The following is a 17466-nucleotide window of genomic DNA, read 5'->3' as shown; positions in this document are numbered from 1 at the left end:
CAAGATGGCCCTTCGTGAAACGATACCTGTTGCGTCGCGACAAGTTCAACTCTCGCGCGCGTTTCGCGTTTTACTTGCGTCCGATACCTCCGATATTCCGTGTGATTATCCGCACAAATGTAGGGAGTGCTGAATAAAGTATCGAGCAATTCATGTGCGGTTCGAGGAGGAGAGCACCAGAACTACGAAATGTTAGCGGAACTTCGGCGACGAAGCAGCATACGTGGAGTAACATCAGGCAAGTACGTTATTAATCGGTACAGGATGGATGAGACGCCATATTTGATGTTATCATTTCAATTTGGAAACCGTTTGAGAAAGAAATCGAAAGTCGTCAGTGAATATTAGCCAGGGATTATTGGGGTCGCGCTAATCACGAACCTGCTCATATTTATACAATACGAATGTACAATATGACAGATAAAATAGCAAATTGAAAAACTGCATCCTTTAGCATGTTTTTTTTGTAAGAAATTGTTCACTGCTAAAACGATGAGTCACGACGACGACAATATTTGACTCCAGTTTTTTTTGGTCTTTTTCCTTGTATGATTTTCTTCTATTCCAAATTAAATATAATAAATGCAAGTTTGAATCAGACATCGAAAATGCTATTGTAATAATTTCTTTGATACATTCTAAATTAAAAAAAGTTAAAATATTATTTAATGTGTTTTATTATGTTTAAAAATTAACAAAATATAATAAATCTATGCTATATAATAATATTTTATTTATCTCAAGTGTTTCTAAATAAAATAAAATAGCTGAATAAATAACTATATTGAATAAATAATATTCTATTTACGTTTATGAATTATATTTTCAGAATTATTCAGAAAGGAATACAGCAGCGGCAACAAATTGCACCAGCACTGGTGAGTGTCTTAATAATTAATTGTAACTTTAACAAATTTCTCAGAATATAATAAACCTATGCTATATAAAAATATTTTATTTATCTTAAGTGTTTCTAAATAAAATAAAATAGCTGAATAAATAACTATGTTGAATAAATAATATTCTACTTATGTTTATGAATTATATTATATTTTCAGAATTATTTAGAAAGGAATATAGTAGCGACAACAAATTGCACCAGCACTGGTGAGTGTGTCTTAATAATTAATTGTATCTTTAATAAATTTCTCAGAATATAATAAACCTATGCTATATAAAAATATTTTATTTATCTCAAGTGTTTCTAAATAAAATAAAATAGCTGAATAAATAACTATGTTGAATAAATAATATTTTATTTATGTTTATGAATTATATTATATTTTTAGAATTATTTAAAAAGGAATGCAGCAGCAGCAGCAACAATTGCACCAGCAATGGTGAGTGTATCTTAATAATTAATTATATCTTTAACAAATTTCTCAGAATATAATAAACCTATACTATATAAAAATATTTTATTTATCTCAAGTGTTTCTAAATAAAATAAAATAGCTGAATAAATAATATTCTATTTATGTTTATGAATTATATTTTCAGAATTATTCAGAAAGGAATGCAGCAGCAGCAGCAACAATTGCACCAGCAATGGTGAGTGTATCTTAATAATTAATTATATCTTTAACAAATTTCTCAGAATATAATAAACCTATACTATATAAAAATATTTTATTTATCTCAAGTGTTTCTAAATAAAATAAAATAGCTGAATAAATAACTATGCTGAATAAATAATATTCTATTTATGTTTATGAATTATATTTTCAGAATTATTCAGAAAGGAATGCAGCAGCAGCAACAATTGCACCAGCACTGGTGAGTAAATTTAACGAATTTATTACAACAAATTGGAAGTTGATGGCGATTCATGTTATATATTATACAAAATATTCACGAGATTTATTATTATGATATCTTGTATGAAAAAAAGGAATTGTTTTTAAATTGAAGATACAGGCAAAAAAATTACAAAAACTTGTCCGTCACTTGCATCATCACCGAAATGAAAAAGGAGTCAATATTCTCCTCGGAAATAAAAGCAATTTCTCTTTTTTTATAGATAATAATTATGCTTGGTTTTCTACGCGAACATGAAAATTTCCTTTGTTTTGATCGGCGTCGACAATTCCAACTTGCGTTCTACATGTTAGCGTTGATTTTTTTTTATACGTGGGATCATCAGGTTGGCTAATGGTCTTGTAATCGTGGGATATGCAATCGAGAGTGTTTGACTCCGATTTCCTTTTCGCCGCGGCTATCGATCTCTTATAGGAAAAGGCATCATCGTCCTTCGCATCTCGTTATCGCGGCGCCACGCGCCTCCTCGTCACCGCGCACGATTCTATTTACGAACAATAAGTACAATGCTCCTATCACACGTCGCTTGAGCGGGCGTCGCTGCCCCAGTTTCACTTTGCCAATAATGATCGTCTCGGAGACGCCAAACAACCCGCTCGATTCGCTTCGCTCGCTCGCGCTTTAAATGTAGAAACACACAGTCTTGCGTATAAATGCACGATGCGGCAGCACACAGCTTCTCGTCTCGTTCCTCGCATCCTGATGTATTTGTTTATGTCAACGATATTACCGCTCGCTTAAACGTGCAGCCAGCAGCACGGCGAGGTAACGTAAGACGCCCGGAGTCATTTCCGCATGGTGATAGTACTGTTGCGCTATATTCTTGGAAAATATAGCGAGGGAATGATACTCTCTCGAGAAGTCAGATGAACACCTTAATGGATCCCGACGCGTGATGCCAACGTGATGGCGAACGAAAATAAGACAAAAATCTTCTGAGAAACATTTAGATTTATTATTAAAAAAAAGAGAAATTTCCATCTTTGCGAAAATTGTCGTAAGATATAAAAAATAAAAACGACGTGTTTCGAGGACGCTGATATATTTAAAATGATCTACATTTAATGTTACAAGGCCGATTCTATCGGCGAGAGAGTCGTAACGGTACCGCGGGCTGGTTTCTTCGTTTTTTTGCGCGTTCTAACAGGTTGCAGAGCGACAATGCGCATGTAGCTCAATTCCCGCTTCCTTTGGTGCTCCTCGATACCGATCTTATTCAGGAGGTAGGGACCGCTGGTCATCATGCCGATTGCACCGAGTGGCGCTAAAAATACTATGGCGATCACGGATATCCTCACAACATCGAGGGCCAATTCTATTTTTGCGGGGTCGCCTTCTTTTCTAGCACGCTCGAACGCCATCGGCGCCAATGCCGCCTGGTTTTCGAAATTTTCCGAATTTTTGCACCGTTACTTTCGGCGGAGAGTTCGCGTGATGTGTTAGAAATGAAAAAAAAAAGGATTCTTTTTACTTGTAAAGTTCCCTTCGGTACCCAAGCTATGGCGACGAAAAGACGTTCCTTCCACGTGAAGGGCATTCGAATCGTCGTCAAAAAGGCGGTAGTACTTCGCACCTGAACTTAGAAAATTGTATAAAATTTTTACGATATTGTTGGGGATATTATTCGTGGGATAAATAATGTGATAAGGAGATTATTAAATAAAAAAATTAATCATTAATTTTTATTTTGTAGTAAAGTTAAGTGAAACATATAGATAGTTACATTCAATTTTCTACTCTCATCTTTAAGACTCATTTCTCATTCATGTCTTGCTCGACATAACTTACGGATACTCCCATGAGTACACAAGCGAGGTAAAGTCCAAATCTGGATATAGCCCAGTTTCTAAAGTCAATATCGGCGCCAATCACGCCTCCTAAAATCGGCTGCACGAAATGCCATAGGAAATGAAACGTCTTGTGAAAAGGCGTCGTCTGCAACACGAAATAATTTCGCGCGGAATCAATTTTTTTTAGATCTCTAATTTTTAACAAAAATGAGACACGAATTGACGAAAAACTTCTGGAAGACAAATTTTAATAAATTTTATATTATATGCACAAATATTTAAATAAGACAATTATATTATATTAAATTAATACTCAATTATATCTTTAAAAAATTCAACACAGAAATTGTAACAAGAACTGGTTTGAACATAAGTATAAAATGATTTTTATTGTGTTACTTACGTCATACGAAATCGTTAAGATCCGCCATCCGTGCACGGCTATGAACGATAGTATAATAGTGGCGAGATATCCTCCACCTGTGACCGCTAGTTTCGATGCTGCTGTAGTGCACATTAAAGATGCGATAGCTAAACCACCAATGCGATACCACGTTGCATATTTCTAAGACCCGATAGTAACGGAATAAAAGAAAGGTAATTTTAAAATAATAATAAACTATACAACGGCCAAGGGTATTTGTCGTACGATCGAACGAAAGAATGTCGAGCCCTCCTTGTTTTATTTAAACTCTCCGTTCCACCGCGAGCAATATTTCCACGTGAGCAATATTTTAATAAAACATCGCGAAAAAGGCGTTAATAAGTCCGCTCTTGTTAGTTCAGATTACACGAACGTGCTCCCGTGATACGTGACCCGAATTTCGTAATCTCTCGTACGCGGGGAAATGAATAAAGTACCTACGTGATTGCGATGAGGGAAAAAGACCAGGGCAAAGCCCAAGATAATTCCTACTATAAGTCCCAGGAGAAAATCTCGAATCCCACCGGGGATATAGGACCACCATTCTGTTCTCCCGTCATCTAGGAAGATGCATGGTTCGTTTTATGGAAAGCTCTTTGTACGTTTAGACTCTTTTTTTTATATATCTCGCACACCGCCACATTGCAAACCGCTGATGCATTAATCATGAAAGTTAAGAAATATATTTACTGCATTAATACGTAATTCATAGAAAAAGTAACGGAATAAGATCACTCGAAGATATATCGTTCTTCATTATACGGACTTATTTCTCCTTTTTTTCGGAAATCTCTAAATATGAATTAATTCAAAAATAATACAACTCTCCATCTGTTTTTACCTAACTTTTGTTGGCAATTTGTATTCTCTGTTGAAAATTGAAAATATTTCTCTTTTGTGTACGCGATATCTTTTATACTCGAAAGATTAAGATAGTAAACTAGATAGTGTGATTGCCGATGCATCATAACGTTTTTCTTACGATTTCTGTATACCGTTGCTAAAGACGAAAGAGAAGCAGATGGAAAACAAAGACACGATGTGGACATCGTCGATAGACGCCGCAGTACATAACAAGCTAGTAAATCCTTTGTCTTCTCCGTAGCCCTGTTCAGCTAAGGTAAGCAAACAGCTGACCGTTACTACAGGAGACATGCAGGCTACGATAGTCCTTGAAGAGACATTGTTATCGCAATAAATTGTTTTTATAATTTTGTAATAAAATAATAGTTTTATAATTATTAGTTTAGACTATGTATCTTGAAATTTTTTAGGATTTAAAACATGTATTTTAAAGCTTTTTTAAAGAAATTATTTCTTATTCTTGAACGGAATCATTATACTAAAATATTTTCAATTTTGACTATTCTTAGCAAATCGTAACAACTTTTGGTCAAATTTTTTTTTTTAAGAATTAACACTAATCTAGTCAAGATTGAAAAAATGAAAATAAATGAATCAATAAGCCAAATATCAAAATTTACAATTTATGTTTAGGAATTTTTTAATTTTCAATTCAAATTGAATTAATTTTAATATTGAATAAATATTGAATTAATAGAATTAAAACATTCTTGTGCTTAAATTTTTGTTGAATGGTAAATAATAGAGAAATCTTGCGCGCGTATAGAATTCGAGAGTCTTTATTCGAAAAAATATAAATTTTTATTATTTGCGTGAATATATTCTCATCGAGAATTGGAAATAGACGTAGCGGCAACTTACCCTGTCATGAAAGACCAATTCCACGGGAATCCGAGGAGATACTTGCACGAGACAGTGACCGTCAACATCTCGACGGTGCACGGGACGAGCGCTATGATCATTACGAATACCGGGTGCGCCCGCAGCGCGGTCGTCGTCAGCTGCAGGCCGGCACGTACCATGATGAAGGTCAGGCAGAAAGTTCTGATCTTGGAGGTCGTGCCTGGCCCGAGCATGTCATGTATATTGTAGACGTCGGTGTTACGTAGTATTATACCGGCGAGAAGCATCCCGAAGACGGGCGGTAGATGTAGTCGAGGAATGCCGGCGAGGGTCCAACCGAGCGCGTAGGAAAGAATGACGAGAACGAGGAGGCCAAATATACTACCGCCTGGCAGCACCATGTCACCCAGCAGGAAGTACAAAACGGCCCAGGCCAGCAGGGTCATACCGATCGCGGTCGCGAGTCGAAAAAGGTCCGCCCATGTCAGCTGTAGCTCGAAACACGTGGAGATCACGTCAGTCACGAGAATCTCTCGTAGCATTGGGTTGCAGAAGGTCGCGCGATGACAGCAGGTGTTGTCATCGTGCTCCTCGTCCTCGTCTGTCTCCTCCCCTATCTGGATCGACCTAGGGGAGACACGTAATTCTGCATTATTTAATGACTCTGCAATTTAGTACCGTAGCATCGGTGTAGCTACGTGATTGCTCGGCTAAGTGGAAATGGTTTTGCTCCCCGAGCGTCGCCGTTAGAACCGATAATATTAGATACAATAATATTAGGCTGCTGGAATCATACATGCGCATCGATTCACTTACTTCTCCCGTATCTGTTTGTTACTCGATGCTTGTGCATTTGCGGAAGTGGATGCAGTTGGTTCATCTTCAGAAATAGGTTGCATACAATAGCGCCTGCTTTATCTACTTGCACCAATGTGGTTCGTGTGCATCAAACTGTTCTTGAGATTGAATCCCTTATTGGTTTCTATTAGACATATATCCTAATGTATAGGTCTAACGGAGTGTTACAAATTCATCTTTGAATGCACGTGACACATGTATCTCGATCTACTGCTACTTTAACTAATTTCGTACTATAGAGACACAGACATATTCATTCTCCTTATATTACTATCGATGCATTGAAATTAACATGATACGATGAAAGTAAAGATGCTACCTTTACGTGTGAATAATTATTAATGGATGTAAAAATATCTAGAAAAATCTCTAAAAAAATATAAAGATATTGTAAAATAATAAATAATCATTACTAAAAAATAATCGAAAAACGAACATATTATATTATATTGTATGAAGATAGTCAATTCTAAAAGATTTTTAAGAGAACAATAATTGTGGAAAGTAATAAAGATCACAGGTTTTGATAATTTAATTAAGTTAAAAAAAGATATAAAATTATGAAAATAATAAATGTGTGGAAGAATGAAGGGAGTGTAGAGAAAAGAATCGAGTAAAAGTAGCATTATTATTAATTAAAAATTTTGCTGAAAAATTTACATTACAATTATATATATGACTGATGTATGTAATAGTAGATACTCACACTTTTCCCGCACGCACGCGGCAACAGTCTCATCTCTAAATGCAAATAGAAGATATTACCGGCGATGTACTCGTTCTTTAATTTATTCCATAATCGAGACGGTTTCCTCCGTGAAATATTCGCGTTTCTACGCGCCTCTGGAGTAATATCCCTTTTTCGGTGACGAGGTCATCAAGATACATATTCCGCGAAATAGAAAGAGAAGCACCGTGAAGAAAAACGGAACGTGGTAGACGGGAGACCGAACGTGGGGGGGGGGGGGGGAAACGAGAGAAGCTTTTAAAAGGGGCAAGTTCGGCGGAGAGCTTCAAAGGATTCCGCGGATATTGAATAATTCCGGGGACGCATCGCCTTATGAAATATTCCCGGTTAAAGCGTAACATTACGCTTTTGGCTGGTCCGTGTTTTGTCGCAAAATATTGCGGCACAGATCCGAATATAATCATTTTGCTTACTATTGATTCATCTCCGTCGGCGTATTACGGGGGTTTAATCCGCCTTATCGATATTAAATGGGATTTTATTACACGAAGCAAAGCACGCGCGTCCATCCATCCATCCTTCCTCTCGAAGATTCGCGATCGATTCGCGGCGGAGGAGTAATTTCAGCGCACCGCGATTTTTCATAGCGACTGGCAGCGACTGGCAAATCAAGAAGAATTGCGCGTGTACCATAGAAAATAGCCTGTGGAAGCGGCTTTCACTATATAGCTGGAATCTAGTGAAGTTAATGTAGGTTGCGCATACGATCGCGGAATTTTTAGAATCTCCGAAATTCACCGCTTTAGTGAAGGTTGACGGCTTAACGGCCGAGGAGCGAGCTACGCTCCATAGCTCAGGGCGCGAATTAGTAAACGAGGCCTGAAACTGCCAGGTTTTTTCAGCGTCAGCTTGCGGCATACAACGTGGCGTTTGGTTAAAGTTCCTCATCGCGGCCCAGTTTCTCTTGTGTGAATTATGCCTACGCCGTCGGACGGTTTGGGTTGCTTCCGCGAATATTTGATATTCGCTACTCGCTTAGCAGAGCTTTTTACAAATCAATATTTTCTACAAAATAGCATTGTGAAAACCTGCAGATTTCCATTTATTTAAAATTGACAAATTTTTAACCTGATAGAATTTTGCCACGAGAATTTTGATACGGATATTCAGTTGGAGAAACGCTTCGAAAAAATTTGAATAAAACGAAAAATTAAACTTATCAACGATTCCTGAAGCTTAACTATTCGACTAACCCGGCGATCTCTGCTTGCGCGACAATAGCATCGTCCAACCACCCTCGCAACATCACCGACCTCTGCTCGCACTCGCCCCGCCGTTTCTCTCCTACGCGCGCATTCTCCCGACCCATTTACCCTCTCCAGCCTTACCCGTGGCTCACTTCCACTTGACGCTTCCACCCCCGTGAGAATATTCAGTTCGCGAGCGATGCTCGCCGTGATCGTGCCGAAATTCTGATTGGCCCGTTTGGTTCCGTTTCTGCGAGGACGATCGTGACAAAGGGAGAAAAAGGGAGGAATTGTCGAATCGATTCGCCGATCGTTCGCGAGTTTGCATTTGCGTTTGCGGAATCGCATATGCGGATCTTGCGCGTGTGAGACCGGACAAATCGGGTAGATTCGTCCGGGTGCATGTAAGTCAATCCCGAAATTTTCATGTGCAAATTTGTGATCGGTTTGGTGCCATAAATTGGACCGTTCGATATCCCGATTGTCATTCTGCATAAGGTGAGTCTGTTTTCTATTTGAAACAATGTTCTAGAAAGATAAAGGTTTTATGATTGCAAATTAAGTATTCATGCATTAAGTGTGTTACGATTATTACATTAATCGTGGGTATTGCTTTACTCTCCGACGAAAATTGCTTCACGGTGATCTCTGACGCAATATATTTCCTGATAAATAATTCGCCTCTCTGAATTAAATTTCCACTTTTTTTAACATTATTACTTTGATTAATTAAATGTGATATTGCAACAGTTTAAAAACATTGACAAAAGAGGGCAAACAAATAAAGAGCTTTCACATACGAGCGAGAGATAATGCACTCTGTAAATTTTATTTTAAAAAATACTGCAAAAATCTTGCTGCCGAACGTTGTGTTCGTTAGTGGGCAACGAAACGATTGATTCGCTAAACAAAGAGACGACGGGGCATAAATACAATTACGTTGCGGTTGTCGCAGGAATGAGCAAATACGGTTGCCCGCAATTAATTCGTAGTAATTGTAAAAACGCGCGTTATTATATACTCCCTATATAATAACGCGTCCGAGACTCGCTCTCTCATTTTGTTATTACGTTAAACATGACAGGCGTATTTCGCGTGAACGTCACGTCCCATACCGATTTACGTGAGCTTCGCGACGCCCCAAACACCGTTAGAGGATATAAAGTATGCATGAGCTCGGAAAAGCGGTATCAGCTGTCGCCGTGAAGTTTCGCCGTGTCTTGAAGACGTACATTTTCGCTGTTGCACGTTGTAGCTCAAGACACTACTCACAGTTCGTCCGATAAGACGTCGGCTGGTTTGACGCTTAATAAGAGTATGCGGCGTACAATTTTATTAATCGTGTTCGATGTCGGCTCTCGCTGGGAGAAAAGTTGTTAACCCGACTAGATTTTTCAACTTTATTAATTTTCTTCAGTTCAGGTATTTACATTAAATTTAAATATCATAAATACTGTGAAGAAACTTAATCGAGTTGAAAAAAAAAATGTTTTCAAATCAATGACTTTTTTTACGGTGCATGATTATTAAAACGTTCTAATGGTACCAACGACGCCGGGGGAGGGGGACACTTGAATCTTGAATTGACTTCAGAGGACACGTTAAATGCATTCGCGCGCACGGTTGACCTATAATTCATTTGCGTCGTCAATGTTACGATCGATTTGGGCGTTGCTACCAGCATCGCATTACATCGGTACCGTCGCGCGGTTGACTCTCGTTGACGGTTATCGTCGTCGTGACGACGGATTATCGCGCGTGACAGCGTTAACGAAGCGATAAGGATGAAAGAAGCGACAAAGAACAAGACGACTGTCGTGAGAGAGAGACAGAAGGGTGGGGGGGGAAGAGAGATCTCGTAATTACGTTCGCGAGCGTCTCGGAATGCACGCGAGAAATTACAAGAGCACACGCCATAATAAAGAGGCGGGGGGTCTTTGACCTAAGGGGAAGGGGGGCGGAGGAGGGCACTTAAATCAACGGTATTGGATTTGTGTCTGGGACTGGGAAAATAGCACTCTTGGAAAATGAATATCTATTTTGGTTGTTGAAGCGACGCAGTCGGTCCGTACTCTCCGACGGCTGGTCCGCCGTCAAGTGGATTTAAGGTTATTGAACTTGTTCATTGATCCCTCTCGATGCACCAGCACCAACCATCCAACCATCGCGCCACGACCGACCGCCGCGAAACCTACCACCGACCATCGCTCCGCCGCGCCGCGCCGGCTCTCCCTCTTTGCACCTGCGACGTTTCTCGATTCTCGCGGCGCGCCGGTAAAAAACGTTAAAAAGGTTAACGTGTGTTAATTCGTTCCGGAAATTATTGTTGATTTTCCGACCCGATCACGCAATGATCACGGCACGCACGCACGCCTTGTTTCCCTCCTCGTTCGACTCGACTTTTCACGCGCGCTGCGCTGGTGGAAACATCTTTGCGTCTCGGACGTTGAATGATTAACGCGTCCCCAGATTAACGACACTCTCGGCCGCGAGAGATGTTGAAATTTTATTTCTACCGACGGGTTTGTCGATCGTCGTTAATTTCATCTCCCGATCTAATTCGGGAACTTCCCCGGGGTGCAACGACCCCGTACGCGGAAAACACTCCATTTTCATGAAGATCCTCGCGGACGCGATTTGTAACGTATATTATAATATAATCCTGGAATAAACGCGGTACATTATTTATTTGCGCGGTTCACAATGCCGCGGTTTGTGGACTTTATGACGGCATTAAATATTTATTGAGAAACGAAAGTTGCACAACGTTCCAACGCCGTTGCGTCTCGCAGTTTGTGTATTCGACGACGGGCCGTCTGTCTCTCTCTTTCTCTCTCTCTCTCCCTCTTCCTCTCTTTTGCCCGCTTGTAAATCTAACAGTTTTACGATAGTTGTAAAGCGCCTCGGTGAAATTTCGAGTTATACGTACGTAGCGCGAGCGGATTTTCGTATATATTATAGTTTCGAATAACGTCAAGATATTCTAAATGATACACGCACGGTTCACGCGCGGACGGCATGCATTTCGCCCATGCGCTTTTCCCGCAACGCGCGTCCTGTCATGTGCACAACGACATTTCCATACTTTTCAAACGCGTGAATCGCGCGGGACACAAAGAGTGCGGTTTTTTTCAGTTTACGTGGACGCATAACGACGCACACGTATTTCGAGCGAGTCGCGTTATCTAAAAATTGTACGCTATTAAAGGTAACAAATTGTCCAACTTATATTCGGGATCAAACAGTCACTCGTTATTCTTTTCTTTATTCGCAAAACATGAATATGCACGCGGAAAGAATGGTTTTGCTGATGTAAAAGTTTAGCTACAATAAGAAATTTTGTGCTAAATTTTTTTATACATTTTCTATTTGTTTGTTGTCACTAAAATATCGAAACTATTTGCAACATACTGGAGCGTACATAATTATTTTGACGATCCAACACAATTATTTTTACAGTCCAGCTTAATTTCTATAATTGCAAAGTCATTCTTCCCGCACTATCTATATAATTTCCATAAATAACTGCCGTTATATGATAACAATGTGCCATCGTTCGCGGACGATCGCCAAAAGAGTGAGTATTTTATCTGCCGATCGATGACGCGCAGATGGGTGACAGCGCTTTGTCGGATTAAAGCAGTACATTGTTGCAAATCGCGTGTCAGCTTTCCATCAACGGTGCTAACCATTTGGGAGGAAGGGGAGGGAGGGAGGAAAATGGTATCGCGTTGCAGATGGAACACGTTGTCGAATTATCTCCGGGAAATATTTTGGTCGAGGAGGGAGAGGAAAAAAAGAAACACTTTTGGACCACGCCTTCCCCTCCCCCTCCCCCTCCCGCTATCCCGATTGCTCTCCCGAGACGCGAAAATTGAATCCTCGGAGCTAGCGACAGGTACTCGATATGTACGAAGCGGAGCGCGGCTAATGGCCACGCTCACGTGTCTCGCGCGGCTTGACGGGGGAGAAAAGTGTTCTTACGTCACTAATCTCATCCTGATATATCGACCTCGCGCGCTCTCTCCGCTCTCCCGTCTTTTCCATGTCGCTGACGGTGATACGCTTGACGTGCCGCTGCGACCCGATTCTTAAAAAGTCAAGAGCCACGCGCCCTCGAGACCCGTCTGAATTCCGCACACCGGAGGCTGCATTTTCTCTTCGCCGCCGACGCGAATCTTCGACTCTGGCTCATCAGGCGAAAGTTGATTGCGAGGACGATTAACACGTTCGTCCGCACAAAATGTTGAGATATGTCAATTAAAAATATTTGATCAATATAACTGAATATTAATTGACTTTTTCACTCAACATTAGCTGTCACTAAAATCCTTTTTTAGTGTATTTTAAGCGGTTGTAAGGCACAAATCCTTTTGAGAATCCGATTTCTCCTGGGAAGTTATTACACAAGAGAACGGATAAATAATTTGTTTGTAAGTTGAGAACACATCGGTACATGTAAGCGTATACGCGTATCTCTAAAAATACCGCTATTAAATATTTCCTTGAACGTTTTTAGAAGATTGAAACATCAGTCGATGTACCTTCCGCGTTAGATTACCGCGCTTAAATAGGTCAATCTGAGAAGACAATGTTCGCCAAGCGGAAACTGATTCAATTTGTCTCGGACGAGGGATACTTACGAAACAAGTCATCGCGGGATGACTTTGAGTTTCAGTGAGCCAGGAAGGAGTGGCACATTAATATCCAAACTGTATCAAAATATTTAATATTATTGATATAACAAAAAATCTAATCTTATATTGCACAGTGTCTATATAGGGGGGTCTTTTTTGCAATTTTTTTTGCACATTTTATAATTGATTTGTACACCATATTTTATATCTTTATATTCTTGAAACATATTAAATGTATACATAAGTAGCGTAGTATCACTAATTTGTTTTTAAATAATTGTTTTGATATTGGAGAAATTGTTAATCAGAATCATCAGAGAGTTGTTTATAAATACAAACATGGGTAAAAGTTAATTAAAGAGAGTGTTTTCATAATAATTGAAAGAGAAAAAGAGAAAGAGAGAGAGAGAGAGAGAGGGAATAAATAATAACGAATAGCTTATGAAAGAATGAGTAAAGATATTTAACGTTTTACTGACAGCCTGCAAAAGAAGTAAATGATCTTATTTGATAAAATCGAAACAAATTCGTCTCGTGCTACTAAATTGACCTGTCATTTCAAATGTAAATTATCGCCACGCATGAGTCAATTCGCGGTGCGCTTGCGGCGAGACGTCTGTCAAATAATGACAGCGTGCAAACACGACGGAACGCTAAACTGTTTTACGTGGCTAAGTAGATATCGTTAATTATCCATCATCGCGTCTCGCCGGCGGTCTCATCATTTTTTTCTACTGTTCGATTTTTTTGATTTTTCACCGCCAGACAGCTCGACGAATTTTTTCAGGTTGTTTTCCACGGGAAAAACACGCGGGGAATTGTTCTCCGCTCTTGAATTCGACAATATACACAGTACCGTGTTTCATCTGTGATTTTTGAAATAGAAACAGACTGTTATGGTGGCAGAATAACGGTTGTCGTTACCTGCCGTAATAGTGCCACGATAAATTATAAGCCAGCGATCGTGTTCTGTAAGAGGAAGTTTACCCCCGTAGAGATCCTGTCGAAAATTGCGGAAGTACAGGATTAATAAACCGATGAAAAGGAATTTATGGACTTGTTTCGGTTCGGAGCTCTGTATTACCACCCGTGTTTTGCTCTTTTTGAAAATACATGGCGCTCGCACGCGCAGTTTTATAAAAACCAATAACGAAGTGATTCGACCAGAATTGAGTTCCGGGCAAACTTTCGCGTCCGCGCCGTATACACGAGACGGTTCGATATCGCAAGCGCCGTTCAACTCAATACGGGAACAATTCGGCTCTATGATATTACGTTTAAGCAAACTTGCATGCTCCCTTGGAAGCGTGAAATCATAAATTTACTCGTACGCTCGTTAAATACACGGAACGTCGAGAAAGAATTGCGAACTAAGCCGAATACATTGCACTTGGAAAAAAATATATCGCAGCCGGCTCTTTCTGAAGAGGAAAAAGATCTCTCTCGTGTAGTTTTATTTTTAATATATACAGGAGCATCCGCATACATCCGGGTCTAATTTTTTTAACACTTTTCCGTATGGTACTTTAAAATACAAAAGTGTAATATAGTTATGTAGAACATTCAAGAAGGACGGTAATGTTTCAGAAAGTTTGAATTTAGCAATCAGCTTGAGCGTCTGATATAATTTTCATGTAATCCAACACGTGATTATTTTTTACCTGCGGTCTAATTTTTCGGCAAAACCGGAAGACGAATTTTAAGCAAAGGGATTAGACTTGTGTATAGATATCGATTTGCCATTAGTCTCTAACAATAACAGCAGCAGCAGCAGCCGCACCTTCGCCATCGATAACGTCGATGTCACGGGCACCGTGTCCCAAGAGATACATCGTCTGTTGAGTCAGGACGTGAGGCGGTTGCCATTCGAACTTCCGTCATAATAAGCTTCCGCTCGGCAGGATGCACGTTCAGATATTTATCTAATTCGATTAGAGGTCGACGTCTACCGCGCGCGCGATGCAAGGATACGCTCGCGCGTTGGGATCGCGGGCGAGATTCTCTCCTGGCAGGTTCGTTCACCTGCTGCGTCGATCAAAGCCTTAATAGCACAGTGTATGGATACATATTTCAGAAAGTACTCGACATGGTGTCGCTGCTAATTACCCGTTGGCAAGTGCATTAATTACTGATTCATAGGGCCCTCGCGCTCCAAGCAGGAAGCCAATAAGGAAGGAAGCCCGGCTGTTGGGATACAGTCAAATAACAGTGTATGTAGACGAGGAAATGTCACAGTTACGGTTCGTCGATGCAGACTGTCTAACGTAGGATTCAGCCTCCATACTTTCCCATGTTAATTATGCACGCCACACGACAAGATAATTGCAGCACACCCGATCGGCTAAGCATGAAATAAAATTTGAATATAATTATCGATTGTAATTAACGAAGTATGATGTCGAATTAGTTTATCGGTGAACAGTCAATGATTTTTATCTCGATGTTATTTGTATTCAGTCATCTGTTAACATTTTTTTCTTATGTGTGATATGGATAGCAAATTAATATGAAATGAAATATTTATTGAAGAAATGCTAGCAAGTATGGAGCAAGGTAATAATTGAGAAATGGCCGAAATTAAACGACTACTATAATAAATAAACGCACGGAATGAAATAAATAAACCTGCTGAAGAATCTTATCATGTATTTTTTATCTGTATGGTGTCTCACCAACTCTGTTCTCAAATATGTATCTCCGTTATTTTAAACGTTATGTACAAGAGTTGTATAGTTTTTTAAAAAAATGTATGGTGGCAATAGAGTTTTTTTTACACATAGGAAAGATCTGAAGATTTCAGTTTTATTCTTTAAACAAAGTGTTCAGTTTTTAAATTCGATAAAGTGACGAAATTTGAGAATAAAAGTACTAAGGTATCTTTATCCTATATCATTGAGCCACGTAATTAGCCAATTTTTGACTTGCCCATAATGTTTATTGTTATAAATATATAAATATATATTTGTTTCTTTATGAGTCAATAAAAAATTATGGGTTCCTTGTGCAGGGTTTAACTTATTTCATTCTGTCTGTTCGTTACAAGACAACAGTCATTCTCTTCCAGCAGTTTCTCGATTATTATCCTACAAATTTACGATGAAAGACTCTCGGTGGGAGGAAATCGTAGTGTTGGCGAGTTCTTCGAGCTTGTGTAAACGACTGTCAATCGCGTCGATCGCGAGCTGTCATTCGACGAGACAGTAGAAGAGACGACTATCGACATCGGCGCGGCGCGGCGGGAAGACCGGTCGTTTGCGTCCGCGTACAGACGTTCTCATAAAGGGAACTCGTAAACCGGTAACCCTACGTCCGGTAACCGATCGCCATTGGCGTTCCGAAGCGTTTCGTCGTCGCGACAATGCGCGGAGACGGGCGCCTTTATGTTTCCAGAGAAAACGGACTGATGGCGTGGAAAAGAAGCCGAGAGCTGTTTTCTCGCTCTTGTTTGGAGCATCGCCAAACTCCCTTCGGGGCGAACGCTCGCGCGCGCAGAAGACACCGACGTCGCCCGCTCGCCTCAGTCAAACCGTACGGTAAACGTCATTTAAAAGCATCGGATTCGCGTTACCAAGGGTGCACGTACAGCCGCCGAGTGGCGGTCGGATGTCGATCACGAGACGAGATTTCCTTCGGGCGGGCGTTCTTGATGGCCGCCACGGAACTCTCTGGCCTGGATTAAGCTGTTGCACGAAACCAAAAGTCGCGTCTATCATGCAAATCTTTGAAGACTGAGAGACTTGAGAGAAGGAAAAATGTCGAGGGACATTACAGTGATAAATTGAAGATTTTGAACATTTCGCTCGCAGGTGCTGAAGAAACGATGGTTGTCGCGATGTAAGAACAGTCTGTTCAGTTTGACATACGTTGAAAATAGCGCGCGTGGAAAAGCAGAGGAAATGCGTAAGATATGCAACGACTCGCATTGAGTGACTCCTTTGAGCACGGGGGGAGGGGATTAATTTTTTCTGTTTGGCTCCGCGTTACGTGCCGCGCGCATAGAAAAAAAAGTGCCCCCTCGAGAAGCAGCCGTAACGAGTGGTAACCCCATTCCGTGCGAAGCCTTAAGGAGAGATGACGGAGGGGTAAGCCGTGTAACAAGAGGCCGTGCAAAGGGTTTGAAGAGTCGCGAAACCGCGTATAGGGAAGTAACGTGGACGCCGGTGAATGACGGCAACCTCGCATTGTAACACAAGAGCCTTTCCCGTTACTTGGATGCACTTTTGAAACTACCGCTCTGCGGTCGGGTGGGACCAGCTCACCTGTTTCCTGTTTTAAATGTCACCCTTAACGTTCGTAA

At 40.3% G+C, this 17466-nt stretch overlaps 2 protein-coding genes across 2 annotated transcripts in view; one reads left to right on the top strand and one right to left on the bottom strand.

Moving 5' to 3' along the window:
• Positions 1-2864: 2864 nt before the first annotated feature.
• LOC105836972 (sodium/hydrogen exchanger 9B1) lies at positions 2865-6619 on the bottom strand. The gene is made up of 8 exons (XM_036292505.1): positions 6556-6619; positions 5758-6403; positions 5028-5203; positions 4474-4592; positions 4012-4173; positions 3607-3753; positions 3290-3391; positions 2865-3194 (listed from the first exon to the last, which is right to left on the bottom strand). Exons 1-8 carry the CDS (start codon positions 6617-6619, stop codon positions 2886-2888), a joined length of 1725 nt encoding a protein of 574 aa, XP_036148398.1. The 3' UTR covers positions 2865-2885.
• A 2136-nt stretch (positions 6620-8755) lies between these two features.
• The window catches only part of LOC105828753, a 171589-nt gene continuing 162878 nt past the window's right edge, over positions 8756-17466 (top strand). Inside the window, exon 1 of the mRNA XM_036292320.1 lies at positions 8756-9030. The gene's annotated coding sequence lies outside the window, so the exon portion shown is untranslated. The remainder of the gene's footprint in view (positions 9031-17466) is intronic.

The sequence above is a fragment of the Monomorium pharaonis genome, chromosome 9, assembly GCF_013373865.1.
Source record: "Monomorium pharaonis isolate MP-MQ-018 chromosome 9, ASM1337386v2, whole genome shotgun sequence".
Lineage (NCBI taxonomy): Eukaryota > Metazoa > Arthropoda > Insecta > Hymenoptera > Formicidae > Monomorium > Monomorium pharaonis.
The sequence above is the reverse complement of the archived record's forward strand: the minus strand, read 5'-3'. Positions and strand labels throughout refer to the sequence as shown.

Bases quoted from the DNA above. Each gene is read 5' to 3' on its own strand.
- LOC105836972 (XM_036292505.1), bottom strand. From the start codon at position 6,619: ATGAACCAACTGCATCCACTTCCGCAAATGCACAAGCATCGAGTAACA. The intron at 5,204-5,757 runs GTAAGTTGCCGC...TGTCTCTTCAAG, and splicing joins AATTGGTCTTTCATGACAGG to GACTATCGTAGCCTGCATGT. The intron at 3,195-3,289 runs GTAAAAAGAATC...TTCGAAAACCAG, and splicing joins TACCGAAGGGAACTTTACAA to GCGGCATTGGCGCCGATGGC.